Source organism: Homalodisca vitripennis, chromosome 2 (assembly GCF_021130785.1).
Source record: "Homalodisca vitripennis isolate AUS2020 chromosome 2, UT_GWSS_2.1, whole genome shotgun sequence".
Lineage (NCBI taxonomy): Eukaryota > Metazoa > Arthropoda > Insecta > Hemiptera > Cicadellidae > Homalodisca > Homalodisca vitripennis.
This window is the reverse complement of record NC_060208.1, coordinates 188,836,249-188,860,142: the sequence shown is the minus strand read 5'-3', so window position 1 is coordinate 188,860,142 and position 23,894 is coordinate 188,836,249. Positions and strand designations below refer to the sequence as shown.

At 32.9% G+C, this 23,894-nt stretch overlaps 2 protein-coding genes across 2 annotated transcripts in view; one reads left to right on the top strand and one right to left on the bottom strand.

Moving 5' to 3' along the window:
- Nucleotides 1-14,319, top strand: part of LOC124355186 — a 34,320-nt gene extending 20,001 nt beyond the window's left edge. Inside the window, exons 4-8 of the mRNA XM_046806191.1 lie at nucleotides 3,264-3,403; nucleotides 5,646-5,778; nucleotides 6,256-6,638; nucleotides 7,904-8,155; nucleotides 10,097-14,319. Coding sequence (XP_046662147.1) covers nucleotides 3,264-3,403; nucleotides 5,646-5,778; nucleotides 6,256-6,638; nucleotides 7,904-8,155; nucleotides 10,097-12,802 — 3,614 coding nt within the window. The 3' untranslated portion in view covers nucleotides 12,803-14,319. The remainder of the gene's footprint in view (nucleotides 1-3,263; nucleotides 3,404-5,645; nucleotides 5,779-6,255; nucleotides 6,639-7,903; nucleotides 8,156-10,096) is intronic.
- Nucleotides 14,320-17,687: 3,368 nt separating this feature from the next.
- LOC124355185 (defensin coprisin-like) lies at nucleotides 17,688-23,614 on the bottom strand. The gene is made up of 2 exons (XM_046806190.1): nucleotides 23,434-23,614; nucleotides 17,688-17,946 (listed from the first exon to the last, which is right to left on the bottom strand). The coding sequence occupies exons 1-2, from the start codon at nucleotides 23,528-23,530 to the stop codon at nucleotides 17,786-17,788; spliced, it is 258 nt and encodes an 85-aa protein (XP_046662146.1). The 5' UTR covers nucleotides 23,531-23,614; the 3' UTR covers nucleotides 17,688-17,785.
- Between the last annotated feature and the right edge of the window lie 280 nt (nucleotides 23,615-23,894).

Sequence of the window (23,894 nt, the reverse complement as noted above, 5' to 3'; positions counted from 1 at the left end):
ATTATTAACGCTGATACCTTATCTTATGACTTGCAAAATAATAAATTCGTTGTTCATTAATTATTTATTAATACTTTATGTTGAATATTTCCAACAATACTTTCCATAACACTATTATTTACCATATCAAACTTCTTTCTATTACGTAACAAACTTGTATGCAATAGCCGCGTGCGGTGGTTATTGTCGTAATAAATCGGTAAAACTTAATTAGTTACGATAAAAGCTCGTCTTTTATAGTGTTGTAAATGTTAGCGGCTAGCCGGCCCGCTAATGAGAGGAGCTTGAGGAGAAAGGGCGAGATCTGGGAGCCACGCTACCTACCGGTCACCATTATACTACTAACTACGCACGACCTTGGGAGAGAACACACCACGGCCACGGTCACCTTACTCTCGCCGGGGACTTTCGCTTTCATTCACGCCTCGGCCTCCACTGGCAAGTTGTATTGACTGATCCACCTGTTACTGCAGCACAATGGCTCAGCGCGAACTTCCTCACTCACTAATCAAATAATGACGAAATTGTTCTAAGAGATGCTAAACCGCATTGTTTATATCGAAAACAGGCGTTTGGGAAGGAAGTCTTTAATTACCATCAAAGCACTCCTCGAGTCCAATTCGATGATTTTGGTTTTGAAATTTTGAAAATATTGGAAACGAAACACACATAAGGAACAACAACGGTGTGCCTTTACACTAAAAAAAGGCATTGAGTTTAGGAAAACAATTTTTAAGACATGAGGCAAGAACAGTTAGTATCACTAATTCCCCCAAAAATTATACCTGAAGATAGCGACTTAATTAAACAATGTGTGACAAAGTATAAGGCACGATCTAGAATATCGGACCCATAGTAATTCATAACCAATTACTTCAACTTAATTATTTTTTATGTTTTGAACTATCACAGTTTGGTAACAAGAGACAAGAAACAAACGATTTAACAATAAAGCTTATTGATAAAAAACTATGTTGTATTCCGATTATGATATAACCACTTATTCAATAAATTGCAATGCAACAAGGGTAAACCGAATATAGTAAAGTGGAATTTTTGAAAACTCCCGCAAAAATCTTAAGAGTACAAACTTATACGACTACTCCACAACACTTGATTAAAAGTAATCGCCTACCTGATACTGAACAACCGCAGTGCTGCCATACGGTCGATTTCCATTACTACTAAAAAAAGGTAACTACAACAGATTCCCTGTAAGGTCAAGACGGAGTTGGCGCGCGTCCTTGTCGCCTGCCAGGACATTAACTCTGATGAAGGAGCTAACACCTGTCGACTGCCCGCTTCCTGCATGTAAACATCCGATAAATGGCTGTTGACTGACTACCTGCCTCAGTTATTGGCCGTTTACAGCTAAACTCCGTGTTCGCCCCTAGTTTGTTCATAATATCTATAAAACTTTATCAGGAACAAGACTAGTTCCATAATTAAATTTCTAAGATTAGTTAACTAAAAACCGAAACACATTACGTAGCCTAATTATTTTTAATCGGACATAGTCAAGTTTCCGTAAGATCATCATCGTGATCGTCTACGGTGGCGTAGTCGGCTAGTGTGTACGTTGTACCTCCATTCACCGTTCTGTTCGACTCCATCTCCATTGTCGGGAGTGGCGTAGTTAGCAGGTGGAGTTTTACTTCCAAAGCCGAGAATCGACCATGGCTGCGATTAGGAGATTGTGTAAAGGTACTGAAAAGCAACAGACATATCCGTGTAGTAAATTAGGTGCAGACCTGAGGCAATACGACCTGTTAAGAGCCGACTGTAATAAAATGACTATGAGTTTTCCCTCATAAGAACAATGTTAAACATTATGTTGTTTTACACCCTTATTTATAGTCGAGGAACTATTGGAGATGTTTCACTTTAAGATATAACTAATAAACATCCAAACCTATTTTTTTTATTTTTTCGATATCTTAATGGATTATTTAGAAAATACCTCAAACTTTGGTGTACTTCATCGCTTCAATATTCAAAAAGAAAAACTTTCCAAAAATCTGAGACCAACTACGATGAACATTTCACTAGGCTAGGTATTTGCATCGAATGGAGCAAATAAGTTTTAAGTTATCAAAATTGGACCTCAGTGGTTACAATTAATTAATGGAGAAGCTCATAGTGGAAAGTAGGCGTTAAAAGTGCTATCACTAAAATGGTTTAAGGTATTTTCTTCCTCTTGGATTCTGGTATTCATCGTATTAAATAAGAGTTTTCTTCATATTGTACTAAAGATTTCAACTCCAGAAGTAGCTCCGGCAAAAAAACAAACGCAAAGTCATTCAAGAGTAAACATGTTCTACACGAATTTTAAAAATTATGAATATAAATTATAATAGCAATGGAGCTAATCATTTGATAGGCGTTGAAAACATTTATTTAAATGTTTATTGATAAAACAAGAATGTCGTGTGGGTCCTCAATTCTGTTTAACAATTTAAAGAGTTTAGTGAAGGGAATCACATAGAGAACGAAGTAATAGATAAATAATACCAGCCCATGTAGCCTAATGGGAGCGTATGTTCCGTGGAGAACGCCTGAAATATGAAAACGCAATTGTGTAACAGTTCAGTTTAGAAGCTGCCTATACTAATTGTATCAGGCAGATGTGGAACAGTGATGAAAATAATAAATTTAACATTTTATCCAACCAATATTTAATTGAGACTCTTTTGTTGTCTTAAGCGCTGTATTCTAGTTTCATAAATTTGAGTGAAATAGTTTAGACTTAGAGATACGCTTATTTCTGCAATATTATTCACCCTGATGAGACAATTGTTTGGAGCAAAGGATCTTCTATGAGTAGTTTTGGATTGCTTAACTTTTTGTAAATCATAAGTCTCGCATATACTTATTTATTTTATTAGTAAGTAAATACCTACATAGATCAGATAAATAGATTTGTCTCCCAGCAGTGACATAAGAACTGTTGAGGTTATACTGTTTTATAACTTTATATATATATATATATATATATATATATATATATATAATATATATATATATATATTATATATATATATATTATATACAGTATATTTATAAATATATAAATAGATATATATATTTGTATAACTTAATAATATCTTTATCAAACCGCCAAATGTAGAGTGGTAATATTTAGATAATAATTATGACCATATTTAACAAAACCAGAACAAGAGATAAAGCTGTTTATTGTTCCATGTCATGGTGTACATAAATGTATAATAGATGAAAATGAAAATATTGAGGACTTGTTATAGGATCTGAGTCCCCAATTTGTGTGGTATCGGGGTCGCAGTTCCTGACTCCTCATGGCTGGGCGGATCTACGTAGTCGTAATGGCTCAGAATCTGAGCCTCCTTTTCGTCTGTACCGGGACGAGGGCCGCACATTTCTACAGGTAACTATCATTCTGGTTAACAGTAGAACTAATGTACAGACTGTTTGCTACAAACCATTCAAAATATTTTATAATAATGAAATTGATAAAACATTTTAATACCCAAAATTTTGGGTGGCTTTGCTAATCAAAAGATAAATAAATATAGAAAAACAATTGAACCTAAATACATAATATAATAAATAATTCACTGTCACTGATACATTGTAATGCAAAAATATAACCTAAAGTATTAACAATGTTCCCAGTTGCAGGGCTAAATTATTTAGATATTTTACTGTTTTATGTTTAAAATAGCTATTAGTCTGTAGTAAGTTTTGAATTTGGTAACTGTAAACTACTATAACTAACTAAAATTATAAAACCTTTTCTGAAATCCCTAGTCTGTCCTAGACAACAAAGCTTCAACCCTTCCAGGTCAACCGTTATCAACCTGCTGATATTTAAGGAATGTATATTATCTGCCTTGGAATCAGATAAACAGTTGGATGTTGCATTTATCAACTTTGACAAGGCCTTCGACAAAGTTGACCACTCTATCCCCTACAGCAAGCTTGTGGAATCAATGACCCATTATTTTCCTGATTTTGCAACTATCTGCTTGGCCGGTACAGGAGAGTAAAATTACTTGATACACTACAAGCAAATTTCTGCAAATTTCCGGTGTACCTCAAGGGTCCCTACTTGGTCCATACCTATTTATAATTTTTATCAATGATATAACATCCATTCTTTTAGTTGAGGCTCTACTCTTTGCCAACAAGGTGAAGATTTACACCGTGGTCTCCAGGACTTTGCATGACTACAGACAAGTCTCAACAATGTATTGGATTGGTGCATTACTAATAACATGAAGCTAAACTATTCAAAGTGCTCCCCAATCATGGAAGAGAGTCCATGATAAAGGATCTAAGACTTATATTCTCTTATGATTTATCAATCAATGAAAATGTTGACTACCTATGCAAAAGAGCTTACAGGATGCTGGGTTTAATCAATAGGTCAACTCGTGGTGTGACAAATCCTCTTGTCTCTCGCTCAAAAACGCTCTACTCTTCCTTTGTTTGTCAGCTCCTGGTGTATGCTAGCCATGTCTGGTCTGCCTACAATCTAGTCTTATTGAGATATTTTGAGGCTATGTAGAGGAAGTTCATGAGACTTCTGAGGGTTTAACAAGGACTGCACTACAGAGAAATTCCTCTGGCTGGACTGCAGGCTGAGTTTCTCCTCCCTGATCTTCAAGTGAAACCCTGCATTGCAGATGCTCTGTTCCTGACAAAGCTGGTAAATGTACAGGTGGAATGTCCTTGCTGCTCCCCAAAATACCATTGAATGGAACAGAGGTCCTGCTAAAGTACTGTTGTTACATGAGCATAAATATGTGTTTTTCCTTTGCATGTACTAAAATTATTCATATTTTTAAGTTGTTTTTGCATTTTTTATTTATTTATAGTTTTTGCATATGTTTTATTTATAGGTGTTTTTTAATTTGTTATTCATTTATAACTCTTTTACACTGTTGATTATTGTATATTATTGTCTCTCGTATTTTAGCTTTCCCTAGAACTGTAGTCATCAATGTGGTTTTTACTTATTTATGTAATGGTTTTTTTTTATCGTTGGAATAAAATAAAAGATATTCCTGGCTAAAATTAAACACAGGGTAATAACTGTGGGTACTACTGTTTATGTGGGTTTTCTAATGAAATGAATTATTATTATGGCACTGAGAGGAAAGAACATGTATTACTTCAAATTCATTCATGATATATTATAAACTTGAAGTAAAACTAAACTCTTAAAAATGCCTATTTTAATTCACTTATATGTCTATTACTGAATTTTGAGGTCAATGTAGGTTTACCAAATGCAGGTTACAATAATTTTCAGTCATTTGACACCAATACTTACATAAGACTTTGTTGCAATAATATTAGAAGCAGATTTCAGTTTTAAACACTTATCTTTATTATTTACAATTAGAAGATAAAAAGTTAGGGAAGATTGGGTTTTCCTGCCAGGATCTCTATTAGTTTTGTATAATCATATAAGATCTTTATGTAATATGATGAATGATGAGTGGGACGTTGGTTATTTAGTTCTTTCATTGAAATGTGTATTACTATTAGATTAGTGTAATAATGCCCAACAGGATTCATATCAAAGCATTTTTCAAACACATATTCTATGTTAGATGTCTTTATTGTAAGATACATCATATCAGGTTCTATCTATGTTCCAGTGGTTGGGGGATGCAGAGCTACGACTCAACATGGAAGGTCGATTACTGATGGTTCATCTCATGTGCAAGGATATGGACAACAGCACCAACATCTTCATGCCTTGTGTAGCCTTCAGGGTTGCTGGTTCCCCAAGTGAGTATCCAGGATCTTGACTTATAAACATGATTTGAGGTGGAACAGGCTAGAACAAGGTCGGTACCTTTTTCGAAGAAAAAACTTTTGGACTGCTTGGAAAAACTTTTTCGATTTTAATTTTCATATTCATAATAAAATATTTACTAGAGTTAAAATAACTAAAAACTATTTCAATTAAATGAACAACCTAATTTTCTTATAGCCATAAACATTTTTTTGTTCAAATTTGAGGAAAATTGTGCTCATAATTGTCGAAATCAAAATGAGTAGGAAATTCAATGATGCCTTGCTCTCGCTATAGTGTTGGTTTGAGGTTAGCCAAGAACTTATTTTAAATATATAGTTTTGTAAAATGTGAAAATCTTTATGAACTCAAAAAATTACTGTGGTTCCACAAATATATGCCTTTGTAATATTTGATAGTATTTCTACTATTTGTATTTCACTTTTAGTAATAAAGTCTTCTTGTTCTAGTGGCAGTTGGAGCAGGTGTTAGAGAGGTGTCATTCTCAGCCGACGCTCACGCAGTCTCCAACAGCGCTTCGTCCTCCAACCTCTCACCGTCAGAGTATACAGCTATAGCTACGTGTTCTGTCCTGCTGGGTCTGATCTATGTGTCGTCTGTCCTGTTGTACTTGCACATGCGCCGCTCCAAGGCCCAGGCTCAAGCACATGACAAACTACCAGAGGCGGGACATCCTGGTGTGGGGGGAGAGGAGGGGGTGGTTAAGAACAATCCCCTGCTGCATCACTGTCACGAGAACAGCGGCTACATCAGTGACGACAGCTGCTGCACAGATGGTGATGAGGAAATAGCGGCTCTTCCAGAGGAGGAAATGGTGACTCCACCACCAAATGTGAGCTCACAGCAGAGTGTTACAGCAAATCAAAAGTTTCAGAATATTTCAATTTGAACTTTACAAAGTCACAGACAAATACACAGTAACAATTATTTTTGAGAGAGATATCCTTGGTTAAATAGGATATACAAGAAAATGTGTAGGATATATAATACATACAGAAATATATTCCGTAACTTACTTCTTCTAATAAAGAAAAAACAAGGTATTTTTAAAATATAAGATTAAATAAATGGTGGCTTTAAGTATCTTTATCATGTAGCATATACTAATATAACTGTTACTATGTGACTGACAGTTTATTTTAACAGTGTCAGCAAAACTTTAAAAATATGACTTGTGAAAACATTTTACTTTGTATAAAGTACTGAACCTTTTCGCTACTCTCCCATTTCAAATCCTTCCAAACTAGCGCAACTGACATTATATTCCTTTTCCAGACTAAATTTCTCTATCAGTTTCACAAGAATAAGTTATGTTCTTATACATTGCATATTGGCCTTCACCCCTCTCACTCATAGGACAAAGATTTAGATTCAATTAAAAACCTAAAATGATCTTAACTTGATTTAAGTATTTGAATTTATTTCTGCTAAATTAATATAACTTAAAAGTTCATGTTATTTATTACCATTGACAATTGCATATATTTAGTTAGACACAACTTGATCAATTTTTATTGTTTTAATCTCAGAGCCCTCTAGTTTCAAAGACTTGACTTTGATAGTAACTAACAGGTGGTTAACTAACTTAGAATGAGTTTAGAGTTTGTAAATAATAATTAGTAAATATCATTATACATAAAAAATAAATACGCATAAAAGAGGCTTTAAAAACTGTAATTTCTGTTAGAGTAATCTAAATTCTATCTGTATCATATAAATATTTCTTCTAATCAAGACCTTTATTTTAATATATAACTTCATTTGTGCCTACATTGAGGTTTTTTCATCAACTCATCACATACAAGTGCAAGAATGGTGAAAATAAATGTGTCTTTTACCATATAAAAGACATACTTGCATCTAAATTTGAACACCAAATGATTTACGGAATGTTCAGTGGACAGGCAGGGTCTTGCTAGTTGCTTCACTAATGTTTCATTTCAGCAAATCAAAATAAGGTCATTAGCAGAACACTGTTCAATTATACTTTTGGTACCTCTAAACTACAGGTTCACCCATTGACTCTGGTAAAAATAAATTAATGGTAAGTACAATTTTATCGTCATTACAAACTTAATAATCAACCCTTGGTTACAGGTGCAGGTGACATGTGCCCTGGTACATCCTTGCAGCCCGATGGAAGAGGTGTACAGCTATGAGCATTCCACCCTCCACGAGTCCGCTCATCAGGAGAGTGCCATCGAGCGGTTACCTGAGGAGAACGTGAGCATTGTAGAGACTCCTGAGGGACGGGAGGATCGGCCAGAGACTGTGCGGGCCATCGCAGCATCCACCACTCGTCGTAAACTGTACTTCAACCCTGCCTATTTTGATCTGGAACTCTTGCTGGTGAGTAGAACAGACACAAAGAGTAGACAAGAGGAGAGTAAAATAGAGAACAGATAATATTAGAACTGTATATTACCCAGATATTTAATAGATTAAAGATTCTAACCCTTAACTATAATTAATGGATTCTCACTTATATGGATAAATCTTCCTTTTGAAATATTGAGATCTTGGTAAAGAAACGGTTAAAGTTTACTTTTGCTGCCTCAGCCTCAATATTTTTCATACAGCTGTTAGGTAGTATTTGAATCCAGATTAAGATTTTATGAGCAATACCATAGCCCAGACAGGTGGAATAAAAAAGAAAACTATGTTATTAATAAGGCAGCAATAATTGTTCTAACTGACAACAGCATCGCTCAATCAGTTCGGATCTTGACAGTTAAGTTAAGTGACTTTATTCGTCATTCGTCATCAATCTCAAATTTTGAATTGACAAAGTGGTGATGTGTTCAACCACAGTTTTTATGTTCACAAAAAGAAATGTTTGTTATTGCTTGGGCAGACAGCACATGGTGTCTGACAAGGTGTTGTGATCATGAGTGTAATACAAGGCTGTGACCTTGAGTTTTGTATGTTCAACATGCACTGTGCGATGTTGTAGTGAACCGAGTTTGGTCTAAGTAGTCCGGTCAATTTAGACATTGACCCTTGCAAAAATTCCCAGAAAGCAGAAAATTTGCATAGGTGTTAGGGAAATTGTGAAAAGTCCCTACCGTACCCATGTCTACAAAAATTTTTATTTAAGGTCAAATTTCGCAAAAATGGGTTTTTTGAATTTTTCAGCGAAACAATTAGTTTTATGATAAAATACGTCAAACAAAAATTATAAATGGTTAGTGCTTTGAAAAAAAGGGTAAGGAAAATTTTTGTAGATAATTGCATGATCTACAATTTTTTGTCTGACATATTTTATCATAAAACTAACCGTTTCGGTGAAAAATTCAAAAACTCATTTTTGCAAAATTTGACCTTGAATAAACAATTTTGCAGACAAGGGATCAATGGAGACTTTTCACAATTTCATAATAATGGTGTCCCTAACATCTATGCAAGTTTTCAGCTTTCTGGGAATTAATGCAAGGTTACCCCTATTTTTGGGCTAAAGGCTTTATTATTACTGTTATCATTATACCATATCTGTTACGCTGTAGTAGTAATCTCAAATTGTACCTGTTATTGCCATCTATCATTGATATATTTTTATGTATTTGTTGCTTTCTCTTCATTAAATAGTTAATCTCCACCAAAATCAGCTGAGGGCAACTTAACTTCTTATCATTTTTGTGATAAATTTTAATGCTCCTTGATCATTATTAATATTTTTATTCAGAATATTTTGTTGCAGAGAGATTTCTAACAAAATTTAAAAAGATTTTTCTGGTCTTAAAAGGATAAAAGATAACTCAGCTTACCAATCCTCTGCTGAATGATAAACATTACTGTTTGTTTTGGCCAAGAAAATAAAGACATAATTTGTGATCTTGAAAATATTTTTAAAGCTCTTTATCAATATTGAATGATTTGAAAGAATCATGATTTACAACATTTGCTATTGTGTTATATTACAAAATCTGAAACACTAAGCCTTCAGAATTGATATCTTTTATTTCTTCAGGTTTCATAAAACCTAAAATGAAAGGACATGCATAAATAACTTAACTATGTCAAAAGAATTTATGAGAATTTAATTGAGTACATAAAAGAGTATTTTTTTGTGAGTCACAACTTTAAAAACTCCTAAAGAAATGTTATATGGTATTTATTCATTTCTTAAAATAACAGTGATTCATAGTCTGTTTTTGTACATTGCAGTATCCAGAATACTAATGAGGATTGATCTAATTAAAGCTTAATTTTATCCAACAGATTCGCATTAATGATGAATGTTTAACAGTTTGTTTACATGAAAACCTTTCACATGGCAATTGTGTTTTACAGGCACCTCCTCCAGCAGCTTTGGAATTTCTGACCAAGATCAGGGAAGTGATTGCCATTGCTAAACACAAAATGGCAGCCAAGAGATTTCTGCCAAGCTTGTTGGGTATTCCTGAAGAAGTGGACTGCCTGCCACCGCATGTTCGAGGAAGCTTCAGTGTCACTTCTGGCAGTGTTGTGTCAGTCCGTCGCCGGCGAGGATGTGAAGGCTGTCCAGGGTGTGTAGACTCACTGAGACCCCAAAGTCCAGGAAACTGTAGTGCGTGCTACCCCACCAGCCCCGAGAACAAACATCACAGCATTCGTAAGTGGTTAGAGGATGTACCTCTTGTCAAGCCTCCTTCGCTTCCAGAACCCTCAGCCCCAGTTGTTAAGGAAATCCATCAGAAGCCCAACAAACATGGAACTTCAACCAAAGGAAAGGCTCCTGACATCCCAAAACATGCCCAGAACAAAAAACTTAAAGAGAATGGAGATGACAAGAACCATTCAAAGGAGTCATTGAATAAAAGCCAATCATTAACAACCAGTGTTGATGAAATAAATAAAATAAATAGTGATTTGAATCAATCATTGGCATCCAATCAAAATTCAGAAGATGAGATGAGTGTGAATCCGATCCCTATGAAGATGGACAGCAGAATAGAGGAAAGAAAATTAAATGATAACTTTGACTCTCTACATTCACCAGTTGAGGAATCACTAAATACAGAAGTTTGGAATGATTTATTATTCAAATCATCATTACTAGATGACACCTGTGCTAAAATTCCATCACCCCCACCACCATCAGTGAGCAGCAGTATGTCGAGAGAAAGAGGGAAGATTAGTTCTGAGCCTTTGGAAGAGCCTCAAGTTCCTCAGATAGCAAAACAGCTGATGGATGCTGTCATAAAAGAATTTGTTGATCAAAGATCATTGGAACCAAAACCGAATCCTCCAGTTAGAACTGATTCTCTGCCTTCAAACAAAGAAATCCCAACTTCAATGGAGTATGAGACTGACAGTCTAGACCGTACATTGACTCGCCGGACTGAGGAACATGAAGGGATGCGGACACCTTCAGACTACGGAGATGTCGAGATTAGAACAAATAGCAACACCAATGGATCTAATCTTCCTATGGATGAAGAACTGACCATGAGAAACACTGTGTTCAATATAAAAACAGGAAACACAACCATATCTAAATTGAAACATGACAGTGAAATAAAGAAAGATAATGATGATGATCATGACTACGAAATTATACTTCTCAATCCTGATAAAAACAAGAATAACAAATTTAACTTACCTGATATATTATCTAGAGTAGAGGGGTATAGTTTGGTAAGTGAGGTATATGTCAATGATGGTTACAGTTTTGGCAGCTCATCAAGTATCCACAGTAACAACTCATCTTGTGCTTCATTAACAAATGAAATAACTGAGCCAAAAATAAAATATACTGCTGATGAGCCAGGGCATTTAACAATTGAAGTAGAGGATTCTCCTAGAAATTATGAACGAACTTATGACTCTGATTGTTTTGAGCCTGATACTCTAGACAGGAAACCAAGCAAGTTCAAAATCAATAGTGAAGGTCAGTTTGAGTACCAACTGAATCGAGATACTTATGCGGACTCTTTAGAGAGACCGACACAAATATCACTAAAGACAACAGGCAGTTTCAGAAGTGATTCATCTGTTTGTTGGTATGACACATCAAATTTTTCCAATATAATTGGTTCACCTCTCAACAGGACTTTTGGCAGTCTGCGAGAAATCTTTGAGGCCAAGAATCGATACCATCGCAATGGTAATGTCAGATCAGAAACCTTAAGTCCAGTTGGATCAACCCGTTCTTTGGATACAGACTGCTATAGCACAATGTCATTAAAAAGAGGTAAGCCTAAAATTCTTAGGCCCGAAGCTAAGCAAGCGAAACGACAAAGACAGCCTTCTCCTCCCGAGTACTTACCACCAAGACCTCCTAAGGCAATTTACACAAACGAGTTTATCATTCCAAAAAAGGGAGCATTTTTTGGAAATGACAGTCCTCCCCTACCTCCTAGAGACAACAAGCCTCCTCTGCCTCCAAAAAACGGACAAGTCAGAAGCATTAGTCAACGGGCCGTAGCCAACAATTCTCCTGTTACACACCTTTCCCCTGCGACCCGTGGCGTTCGGGCTTCTGCTTCTGGCCACAGCCCTACCACCTCTGATTATGAAGCCGTAGAAATACAAACAAAGAATCTAGGACGCCGATTAGAAATATCCTTACAGAAAGAACTGCAAAAGAAATTTGAAGCTCAAGATCAAAAGAGTAAAAATGGAAGTGCAGCAGTAAAGAGTGCTCGAGGTAAAAGAAACATAAACTTTATTCGCAAAACGCAACGTGTACCAAAAGTTCCTCATCGCACAGAAGACTCAGGTTACCTCAGCAGTGACTCAAATGGCTCAAGTTGTCAGAAACGAGACGAAAGTCTGAGTGAGACTGATGAATCTCTTTGTGATGGTGCTAGTGAGTCAGGTGGTGAAAGTATAGCAACAGATTCTTTCTTCTTCGGAAAATTCCACAAACTCTCACTGGCCGACTCCGTGGATAGTGGAATGTGCAACAGTGTCGGACCTGGTTCGGTACTCAGTGATTCGGACAGTAACATAAGTTTTGTTACAGTACTACCAATGGAGATAGGCAGGACAAGCCACGTTCTAGTAAGACACTAAGTCAGAATAGCTCAATTTAATGTAGATTATAATTTCATAGTTGCCAAACTGTACTATATGTTTATAAAATGTACAGTTAAGATAAACTAGGCTGGGTCGTGCAATTACATATACCCATTAAGGTGCTTGGGACTGGGGAACACTGTTTTGGGGATTTGGCTTTTACAGATGTTTTAAGAAATGTCTTTCACATGGGAGAGTAAATGAAATCTACTTTTGACTCTTGGTTACCTTTGTTTACCGACAATAAAACCGATTAAATGTTGAAGGATTATAAAATAATACTCAAAATTTATGTTGATTAGTTCTTGAAAACATTTAAAAGTTTTTTTTGTTTAAAGTTTTATATTCATATAAAAATTTCTTACTTCACTTAGGCCTATTTTTTTAATTTAGAAGAAACTTTCATCAATGAAATACAATGCATTTATTTTGAATATACTGTCTGTAAAATTTGAAAGTTTAAAATGTAGTCTTTGTCTTCTTTCCTTTTCAAGCTGGCAATTACATATTAATTATGATATAAGTTGTAAATTGTAAAATTGAATGTGAATATGTAAATTTTTAAACTGAAAAAGCAATTTGCAGTACAGCATCACCAATGATTGTATGAAAGTACGCAAGCATCTTAGGCTATGAGTATTCCTTAATATTTTATATTGTTAATTTATTTTTAGATGTAGTGTTGTTGTTTTTTTGTAAGAGTTATTTTATTTTACTGTTTATTATTTATTTGTTATTATAGAGTAATATATTTTGTTGAGTTTCTTGTTAATATTGTTAAGTTTGACAGATTGTCAGCTGCGGCTTCCTAGTACCTGTTGTTGTACAGTCTCTTACGTGCTTGGTTTTTCAACTTGTTTTTGTAAAAATTTGATCATACTAGGTTTGTACCGATTTCTTCAAAAACCCAATTGATCCTATCAGAAATATAATTTAATAAGATCCCAAGAAAGTTTAACAGTGTACAGTGAAGAATAATAATGGATGATTAGCATGCAGATTTTAAAGTATTTAGCATTTACTTTCTAAAGTATGTACAAAAGTGAAAAATCTTATTTTCTCATTTCATTCTTTATATGTTTATCCTTAAACAGTTTTGTAGCAAGATTATTGAGGAAGATTGCTGAATTTTTAAGTAATTTATTTTCTTTCTGAAACAAAATATTCTGTAACTAACCATTTTTATCAGGATGTTCTAAACAACATGTATTGTGTATTATAATAAGGAAATATAATAATTTTACAGGAGTTTATTAAGGATTTTAATAGTTTATCTAATTAATTATGTTATGTAAGTACTAATATGTTTAGATAAAAGTTGGTGTCAAAATCGTATAATCAATTTTAAGATTATATAGTTTTAATAAAAATTTAATTTTATTACCCGATTATTTTATATATTTCAATTATTTTATTTGGCTTTTTTTACATGTTCTTGAATAAGGCCTTTTGTGAGAATTGTGCATTTCAGGCTATTGAAGATAATAAATAATGATTTTTTTCTGTTTACGTATCATTTCTGGAAGTAAATAATACCCGAAAATCTTCACCAACAGGATAACAGTCAATCAGGTAATAGTACAGTCAGGATGGGAGATTGTTTGGAGGATAAAGTACACCATGGAAGGACTGAGAAATCCCCCAGAACATTTTTTAAACACTGAAATAAAACTAGTGTTGTTTCAATCCTTCTTGAGAGGAAATCAAAGAAATCATTTTCAAATTTTATTACAGAGGAAAATATAACTGTTTTACATAGTTTCAATAAAACAACATAACAGATGAATGTATGAAATACAATTTGTAAACACACATATACTATTTAGTAAACACATATATTATTTTCAAATATGTAAAGAATGTCCTAGATGTTTTATATAGTGTTACTTATCATGGTACGTCAAAGAGGCTAACTAAAGGTTACCATGGTGTCTGTATATATAATAAATACTAATTGAAACGATTTTATTTTCTATATGAATAAGGAGGCATTAAAATGTTCAAATAATATTACGAGCCATCAAATACATAGAATTAAACTATTTATATATAATGGTTTTCTTGCTCTTACCAAAAAAAGCAAATGTTCAATATTTCGGTTTAGACATATAATTATGGCTTCTGTGTTAACCATGATTGTTGGATGTGATTGAATAGTTCTTCAATTTTTTTTATTCTACTACATCTAAACTATCATATTTTCTTAAACTTCTCCATCAAAAAATGGATGATAACAATAAACTATTGGAAAGGATTTCTTGATGTCAAAACTATTAGTCTAATTAAGACCAAAATATTGTAGGTTAGTATATTGTTGTGTTCTATAGCTAAGAATTGCATTATATACACATTTTCTAGAAAAACACACTGACTTCAAAACCAGCATATTTAGATGTCCAGTGCCTCATTATTAACTTATCAATAGAGTAAAATGTATTGCATATCAAGGAGACACTTGTGACAAGTTTTGAGCTCTTTATGGTTCACTAAATTTACAATTCTTTCAGAGGAATGTATTAATTTGGTTAATACCAGCTTATTGTGGAAAAAGAAATAATTAGCTGTTTTAATAAAGCCTACGACTTGAGGGACTGGAAAAACTTCATTTATCTGTGTTTGTATGTCTGCAACATTTAATCAAAATTGAATTCGATGACGAATGCATGAAATGGATTTGGCTGACCGTTTTTACATGATCCTTATGGATAACTATGATGGCAATGAGAAAATTGCAGAGTAAATAAATTTGTAAATAAACTGAGTATAATCATATGACATTCTACCATGTAACATAGGAATATTTAGGTACAGACGAGTGAAGTGTGATTTAGGTGAAGTTTTGTGTGCAGTCTCAGCGAGGCCTGTTAAGTGATAGAGGTTTGGCATGCTCCTACCTTGTGTTAGTCTTTATTACTGGCTTTGAAAGTTGTACCTGTTCTTGGTGAACATCTGTCACAGATGGATATATTAAGTCATAATAGGGTAAGCTTCAAACTTCTGGAAATCAGAACTTAGCTAGGTGATGCATTGAATTTATGCTTGAGCTACTTTTAGCGCAGATGTTATCAATATGATCTTCCCAGACAATCCACTATCAAGAAACATCCCCAAAAACTTTGTGGAGTTAGTTTTCTAGAAAGGGACACCTGAATCTCAATCCTTGATGTAAGAAGCGAGCCATAAGAGTGAGTGAAATTTTTCTAACTGCTTGTGCAACAATTTTTCATGGTTAAAACACTTTTGAGAGGTCAAGAAATATGTTAAGCACATGTTTTCAACTTCGTAATCCACAAACAAATATATTTTCTATATAACTGTTTATAGCATTAATTGACTGTTTTCTCTGAACCCAAATTGCTCTGCTGGACACAAAATTTCATTATATTCCAGGTATTTCATAAACATTTCACAGAATATATTTTTTTATTTTCTTGAAAACTTAAGAATTGAAATTGGGTGATAGTTAAATTGTAAGGTAAGGTTCGTCTTTTTTAGAACTGGAATGACTTTGACTGTATTCAAAGAAAATATAAAAACTCCACTTTGAAATTACAGAAGTTACTACTCGTTTCATGAGTGGTTTTAGTATGCCTTAGAGTAGCCATACTGATTTACATGGTGTCACACATTCTTCTTAGTATAGTCCCTGCATAACACGTTTATTTTCTTTTTTTTATGAGACGAGAATGCTACCAGTATACCACAGAGCCCTAAGTTTTTATCCATTGTCCACATCTGTGTCAAGTAGTAAACTAATATGAATAAGTGGAAAACCAAATACTTGTCATATAACTTTTAATATTTATCTGTATAACATTAAGTATAATTTCTGTACACAATAATTCAAAAACTATTTGAATAGTTTGAGTACAACTCAGCATATATACTTTAGATAAAATTAAATTTTGTAATATAACTGACTCTGACCAACCTAGGTTTATTTGAATTAAATAAACCTTGCTGTGATAGACCAAGATAACAAATCAACATAAAGAGGCATACTAACTGAACATGCTTCCTTCTTCTTATAAAAAAGGAGTTTTATTGATTAAATATAATTATTTAAAAATTATCTTGCAATATACAAGAGTAAAATGATAATCAATAGCTATTAGTCAGTGATAATTGAGGCTGTTACCAACAAAACATTACAATTTGGTATGAAATAAAACATATGAACACGTGCTTGTCGGCACATGTAGAATTTTGAATTGAAATTTTTCCAATAGTTAGTACATCATTTGTACCAAAGTTTTCGAATTTATACACTTCAGGAACAGTAGATACAGATTACTCAATTTTGCAAACTAGGTGTACAATGGTTACTGTAAATTTTGACATCCACTTAAAAGTGCTGATTTTGGAATAAAATGGGAAACATAGTTTCTACTTTATTATTGCGTAAAAATAATAAACCCCACACAAACCCTCTTACAATTTATGTACTTTTGGTTATGTAGACTACGATTTCAACCATGTACATTTTTTTAATGGACAAGCTGTAGAATTTTAGAGATGAAAAATCAAATAGTCCACTTCAAACTGAATAATTTCAGTGTTCCTATAAAACAGCGGTGAAAATCAAGTCATTTTTTATTCATTGATATCCATAGATCTTCAACCCACAGACAACATAAGTCATTTTCTTCTCTCATGCATTTACAAAAGAAAGTGAAATATTTCTCCTTAAAAATATTTGTAAATTAGAAGATTCTTGAACAATTTAACTGGACCATTTAGAACAAGACCACTTTTTGGGAATAAAACCAAAATCAGTATGTGGGTTACATAATAGACAAAGTTCTCTTTACATTTAGGTATCCACAACGTGAAGCTGCTTATTTAAATAAGAAATTTTAGAATAGGAACAAACAGAACACTATTTAATCTTAATTGAGCTTTATTGAAAAAATCATTAATTGAAGATGACTAGGGTATAAGTAATGATGATGACTATGGAAGAGTGAACCGCTGCCATCCTCACTTGCGGCAGTGGCAGACGCCGTCCCTGCACCTGCCGCCTCGGAACCCTCTCCTGAGAGCGAGGCAGTGAGCAGCACAGGCGGCGTGGTTCAGAGAGTTGCCGTTGATAGAGAAACTGAGCAGGTCACAGGTGGCACGTGGTAGACGAACACCCTCCTCTGTAACAGAACAGGTGTTGAGTGATGTTAGAGATGGAAATCATACACTACAATTTTCTCATGGAACAGGAAAGAAAAACTAATCCATACAACTGGTTAATACCATACAAACACAATTTTGGAAATTCAGAATAGTTACTTTAACATTATCAGAATGGAAATTTCAGTTCCCAATTTATAATTTTATTTTTAGTGTTTTTGCTCGAGATGATACTTGTGTTAGCAAATTTTTAACATGGTATGAACTGGTAAATTGGAAAATTTATGAGTCTTGAATTTGTTACAGTGTGAAATATAAACATATACTCGTATGCATGATTAAGACAGTTTTTGAAATGTTACATTGTAATCAGTTGTAATTTAATTAAAATATTTCATGTATGCTAAATTATTTTATCATATAGTTATAGTAAAATGAAACTTAAATTTTTCCCAATAAGAAATTCATGTTTCCATCAGTTGTTCTTATATGTATGCTGAATTGGTTTTGCATTTAATTGTAATGAAGTGAAACTTAAATGTTTTCCCCATAAGAAACTTATGTTTCCATCTGTTGTTCTCATGTATGCTGAATTGGTTTTCTTGTGTAATTACAGTAAAACAAATCTTTATGTTTTTATTAATGTAATGAAAGTAACTAAAACCCTTTTAAAAATCTTTTTATTACATACACGTGTTTTAGTTTTTAACCATCATCAGTGTACATTAACCTCTAAATAAATAAATAAATAATAAAACAATTAGATATACACATGTGGATCTTTTAAACACATGTATTTAAATGACACAGTTGTAATTTTCTTATTAGTAATCTGTATTTTATATTTTAATTTTTTCAAAAATTGGATTTGTCTTATTTTTCAGATTACTATTTAAAATGTTATGAGGATCTTTATTATAATTTAGATAGATATGTAATTCTTCTTTTGTGTTTAATTTCTCTCCTTTCCTTTCGATATCTAAAATTTCCATGTTCTTTTCAATATTTGTGTAGTTATGGTCAGTCTCCAATAAGTGTTCAGCAAAATTTGATTTTATTGTAGATATGTTATTTGTTTTCAAAGCTTGTATGTGTTCTTTAAACCTTTTATTAAAATTTCTTCCAGTTTGCCCAATATAATAGCTTTCACAGTCACTAAAGTTAATCTTGTATACTCCAGATTGTTTGTATAATTCTTGTTTGTCATCATTTTGGTTCACTTTGTTTTCAATAAGTTTAAATGTATTATTTCTTGTTTGGTGACTGATGGAGAACCAACAAAATACTACCTAATCATAATACTACAGAAATTCAGAAATATATATGTGTACCATTCAATACTAAATTAAACAAAGCTGTTCGAAAAACCTTTCAAAATTCAAAATTCTCCATCAGTCAACAAACAAGAAATAATACATTTAAACTTATTGAAAACAAAGTGAACCAAAATGATGACAAACAAGAATTATACAAACAATCTGGAGTATACAAAATTAACTGTAGTGACTGTGAAAGCTATTATATTGGGCAAACTGGAAGAAATTTTAATAAAAGGTTTAAAGAACACATACAAGCTTTGAAAACAAATAACATGTCTACAATAAAATCAAATTTTGCTGAACACTTATTGGAGACTGACCGTAACTACACAAATATTGAAAAGAACATGGAAATTTTAGATATCGAAAGGAAAGGAGAGAAATTAAACACAAAAGAAGAATTACATATCTATCTAAATTATAATAAAGATCCTCATAACATTTTAAATAGTAATCTGAAAAATAAAAGACAAATCCAATTTTTGAAAAAATTAAAATATTAAATACAGATTACTAATAAGAAAATTACAACTGTGTCATTTAAATTTAACATATGTTTAAAAGATCCACATGTGTATATCTAATTGTTTATTATTTATTTATTTATTTAGAGGTTAATGTACACTGATGATGCTTAAAAACCGAAACACGAGTATGTAATAAAAACATTTTTAAAAGGGTTTTAGTTACTTTCATTACATTAATATATAATAGATAACCCTATAAGTGGAGTTAATAACATAACTTTATGTTTTTATATAAGAAACTCTAAATTGAATATAAGATATAAACCATTAGTATTAACTTATAATAATACTGTTTACAACTCATTAGCATTGAAAAAATAAAATCTAAGTTTCTATAGTGAATTTTATGGATTTAGTTCCTATTCACAACACAGTTTAAATTTATTAAAAAGTGTTAAAAGTAACTAGTGCCCTCTTAATCTATGAGAGTAATTTTCAACTGAGAATGGAGATTTCTTGATGTACATTTCACTGATGAAAAGCAGAAATAGACAAGGCTACATCTGGTGTGATGTTGTATATCATTTAAGACCTACGTTCTCACATTGGAAAAATTCCTAATTGTTTAAGATGTATCAAAATGTAAAGCTTGTGCTCTGCATGTATAAAATTGTATATATTTATACCAAGTCAATCAGTTTTTATTTAAATTTGAACATTTAATATATTTTTGTGGTAAAGTATTTTCAATGCACTGAATTTTATATCAAGATAAAAGTTCTATATTTACAGTTCTAAATCATACCTGTACAATTTTTATCATGGTGTAATAAATCCCAGGCTAACATAAATTAAGGACGTCATATAATTTACAATTTGTAAGATCAAAATACTTATTATTGGTTTAACTTTATAATTTACTGTAAATCAATAGTTGTAAAACGCACAAGAATCCAAATTACTAAAATAATTACTGCCCTCTATGTACGTCTTGTCTGTTTTGTTACACAAACAATTTGTCTACTTTGCAGGACCACAAAGTTTTATTTCGTTGTTAAATTTTAAAAATTTTGGATTTTTTAGAAATAGTTAATTAAATCAAATATAATATATAGATTGATAACTGTTTGAATCTATAACAGAATAAAAAGTGGTTTACAATGTTCCAGCGGTTGAGAATTAGTCATTACTTTTATTGGTTTTTTTTTGAAGAATTAAGATGTCTTCAGTTCCTGAGCAGTTGCCCCAAAATATTAAACCATTTCGAAAAACTGCTTGGAAATACGCAAAATAGGCAGTCCTCACATAGTTTTTAGGAACAGCACTCTTAAGGCGACCTAACAGGTAAATAACTCTAGAAAGCCTCTTGCTTATATATTCTGTATGTTGGTTCCAGTTTAGTTGGTTATCTATATACATTCCTAAAAATTTTATATTGGAGCTAAAACTGTTATCAAGAGGGGCCAAATAAGGTTTCAAGCTAAAAATTATATTTTGTGTCTTTTCTTCATTTAAAAGAAATCCATTAGATCGAAACCACTGGGAAGCACCTATTAAGGTTTCATCTGAAAATTTCACAACTCTGTACATGAGCATAACACTAGACACAAGTTAAAGTTAGTAACAATTTGTTCCAAAAGTTGTTCCTTAAATTTTGGAAAAAATAGTTTTATTAAAATGAAGGTATGAAATGTTCAACAGATTGCCTCACCATCTCAAGGTAGTGTCTGTCTATAAGTTCAAAAATATAATTAAGTTAATGGTGCTGGATTAATGTGTTTTTAAATGTTCAAAAGTGTTATTAAATTTGTAATGTGTAATGACAAATAACTCTTACTACACTACATCAAATATGCCATATTGAGGTTACTTCACACAGAGTGTTTAAAAAGAATAACAATTTGTTAAAGTAATTTAACCTGCGAAAACTCGCGCTACAAGAAGTTAGGCAAGAACTCGCGTTGTTAGATCGAATCTAACATCCTCCAACCAACAAAGAACGGCTTTTTCATGGTCTTCATTCATTGCAATAATTGTAAAGTCATAAAAGAGCAATCTACGAAATATAACTCAAAAGCAAACTGAAAAACAAGAAAAATCACTAAACTGATGGATTTAAACTGGCAGTTACGCGATCACTCTCACCGTTAGATCGCTCCTAACACTGGGCTGACGTGATCACTCGCGCTGTTAGGTTGAAACTAATAACCTGAGAGGAGCGTCCGCCCCCCCACCATGACGCCCCACCCCACGACTTCTACTGTCTAAACATGATGCAATATGCAGCAGACATACCCATAGAAGCATAAATTAAGGGTTCAGTGTTGTAAGATAACAAATAAAAAAAATGTTATATAACACAAAAAATACGTTAGATTCAATCTAATAGCGCGAGTGCTCCCGGGTTAATAACTCAGTAGTTAGTGTTCAATCACAACAAACAACCTGTTATTATGAACAGGAGATTCACAAGTATGACAAGAGCGCAAACAATAACAATGGATTAAAAATTATAATAGCACTGGTAATACAGATGATTGTTTTGATCAATGTACATTTCTGGCTTTTATAAAAATAAATATATTTTTAAAGCTACAACAATAAATAAAAGTTTGTTTTATATGACATACCATACTTCAGCCAAACATTTGTAAAATTAGTTCATTATTAAATTATAAATTTAAAAAAATGCTTTTTCTTTGTAACCAACAATCTATTTACAGTATTAATTTAAAATGCCTCAATATTCTGATGGAGAAAAGTTTGAATAAAAGAAATTGCCATGTCTTTATTACATCTCATAAAGCTACTTCTCAAATTATAATGTATTTTTCATTTTATAAAGGGTATTGTGTCACCTGAAAAATTTATCTTCTATTAATTTATTATTATGGCTAAAATCACTCTGTTTTAAGAAGCAGCTACAAAACTTATATAGGGTGAGACATACCACCCATGTCGTACGTATGTGTAGATGTCTTACGTATGTGTAGATGAGTTAGTACTCATTTCCCCCTAATTCGACCTCACAGAATCCTATGAAATTATTTCCAATTAAAAAAAATTATTTTCAATGAAATAACTTTGTAAATTGCCCCTACGGGGTTCAGTTTGGGAGGTAGTGGTGCTTTTTGGGAAATTTTCAAATAAAACAAGAGACAGGTTGTATGATACATCAATTAATTAAAAGGTCTCTTCACACTGAACATTTTGGTGCAAACAATAGTTAATTATCTTTAACCATATTTACAAGGGGTAACAGTGCTTTTCCATAATTAATTAGTTACGCTAATGCAGTATTTAATTTTAAAGGCCTACTTAAAAATGTTTTGGTACACTCTGTAATTAAGGTTAAAAATAATTAAATTTTGTTTGTTCCAAAATGTTCAGTGTGAATTTGTTCACCTTTAAATTGAAGAATCACACAACCCATGTTTACATTTTAAGATTCTTCAAAAAGCCTTCTACCCCCTAAATTGGGCCCTTTGGGCCATTTTAAAAAGTTGAAAATAATTTAATTGGATTCTATGTGGTCAAATTAGGGAGAGATGAGAGAGAAAAGATGTCATATTTAGTTTGTGTAATAGCAACACATCATTCTGTATACAACTAAATTAGTTTGTTAGCTATAACTTGAAAAAACCAAGAAACACTAAATTAATATATCTAATAGTGGCTTGAGGGATTGAAAAATAGATCAATGTAGAGTTAGAAAACTTACCAAAATGTTGTTCTTCAAGAGAGAGTTCAGATGGTGCAGCTGTCGTGAGCACAGCACCAAGTACCAGACACAAACAGACAGACACAGAGAAATACATGGCAGTGGCGGTCAACTGCTACAGCTGATTGTACAGAGGACAGTAGATCAGCTGATTGTAGAGGGCACTGCCTTGCCAGCTGATTATATACTCCTGACTCTGTGATCCACAGGGTTGGGTTTTTCACTGACCTCAACCAGTTCTGCTGCACTGCAGGCCAAGTAGTTCATTGTTGCGATCTTTTCCTGGTGATTCCCAGTACAACGACCCTGGAGAAGGTACTTTACAGCAAATCATATTCTCGGTAGAGATTGTGGGGCATTGTAAATCATAGAAACAATGTTCCATGTCCAATTCTAAAACTTTTTCAATTATTGTCGAGAACAAATTACAGAATAGTTTTTAGAAAGGTTTTATAGTAAGA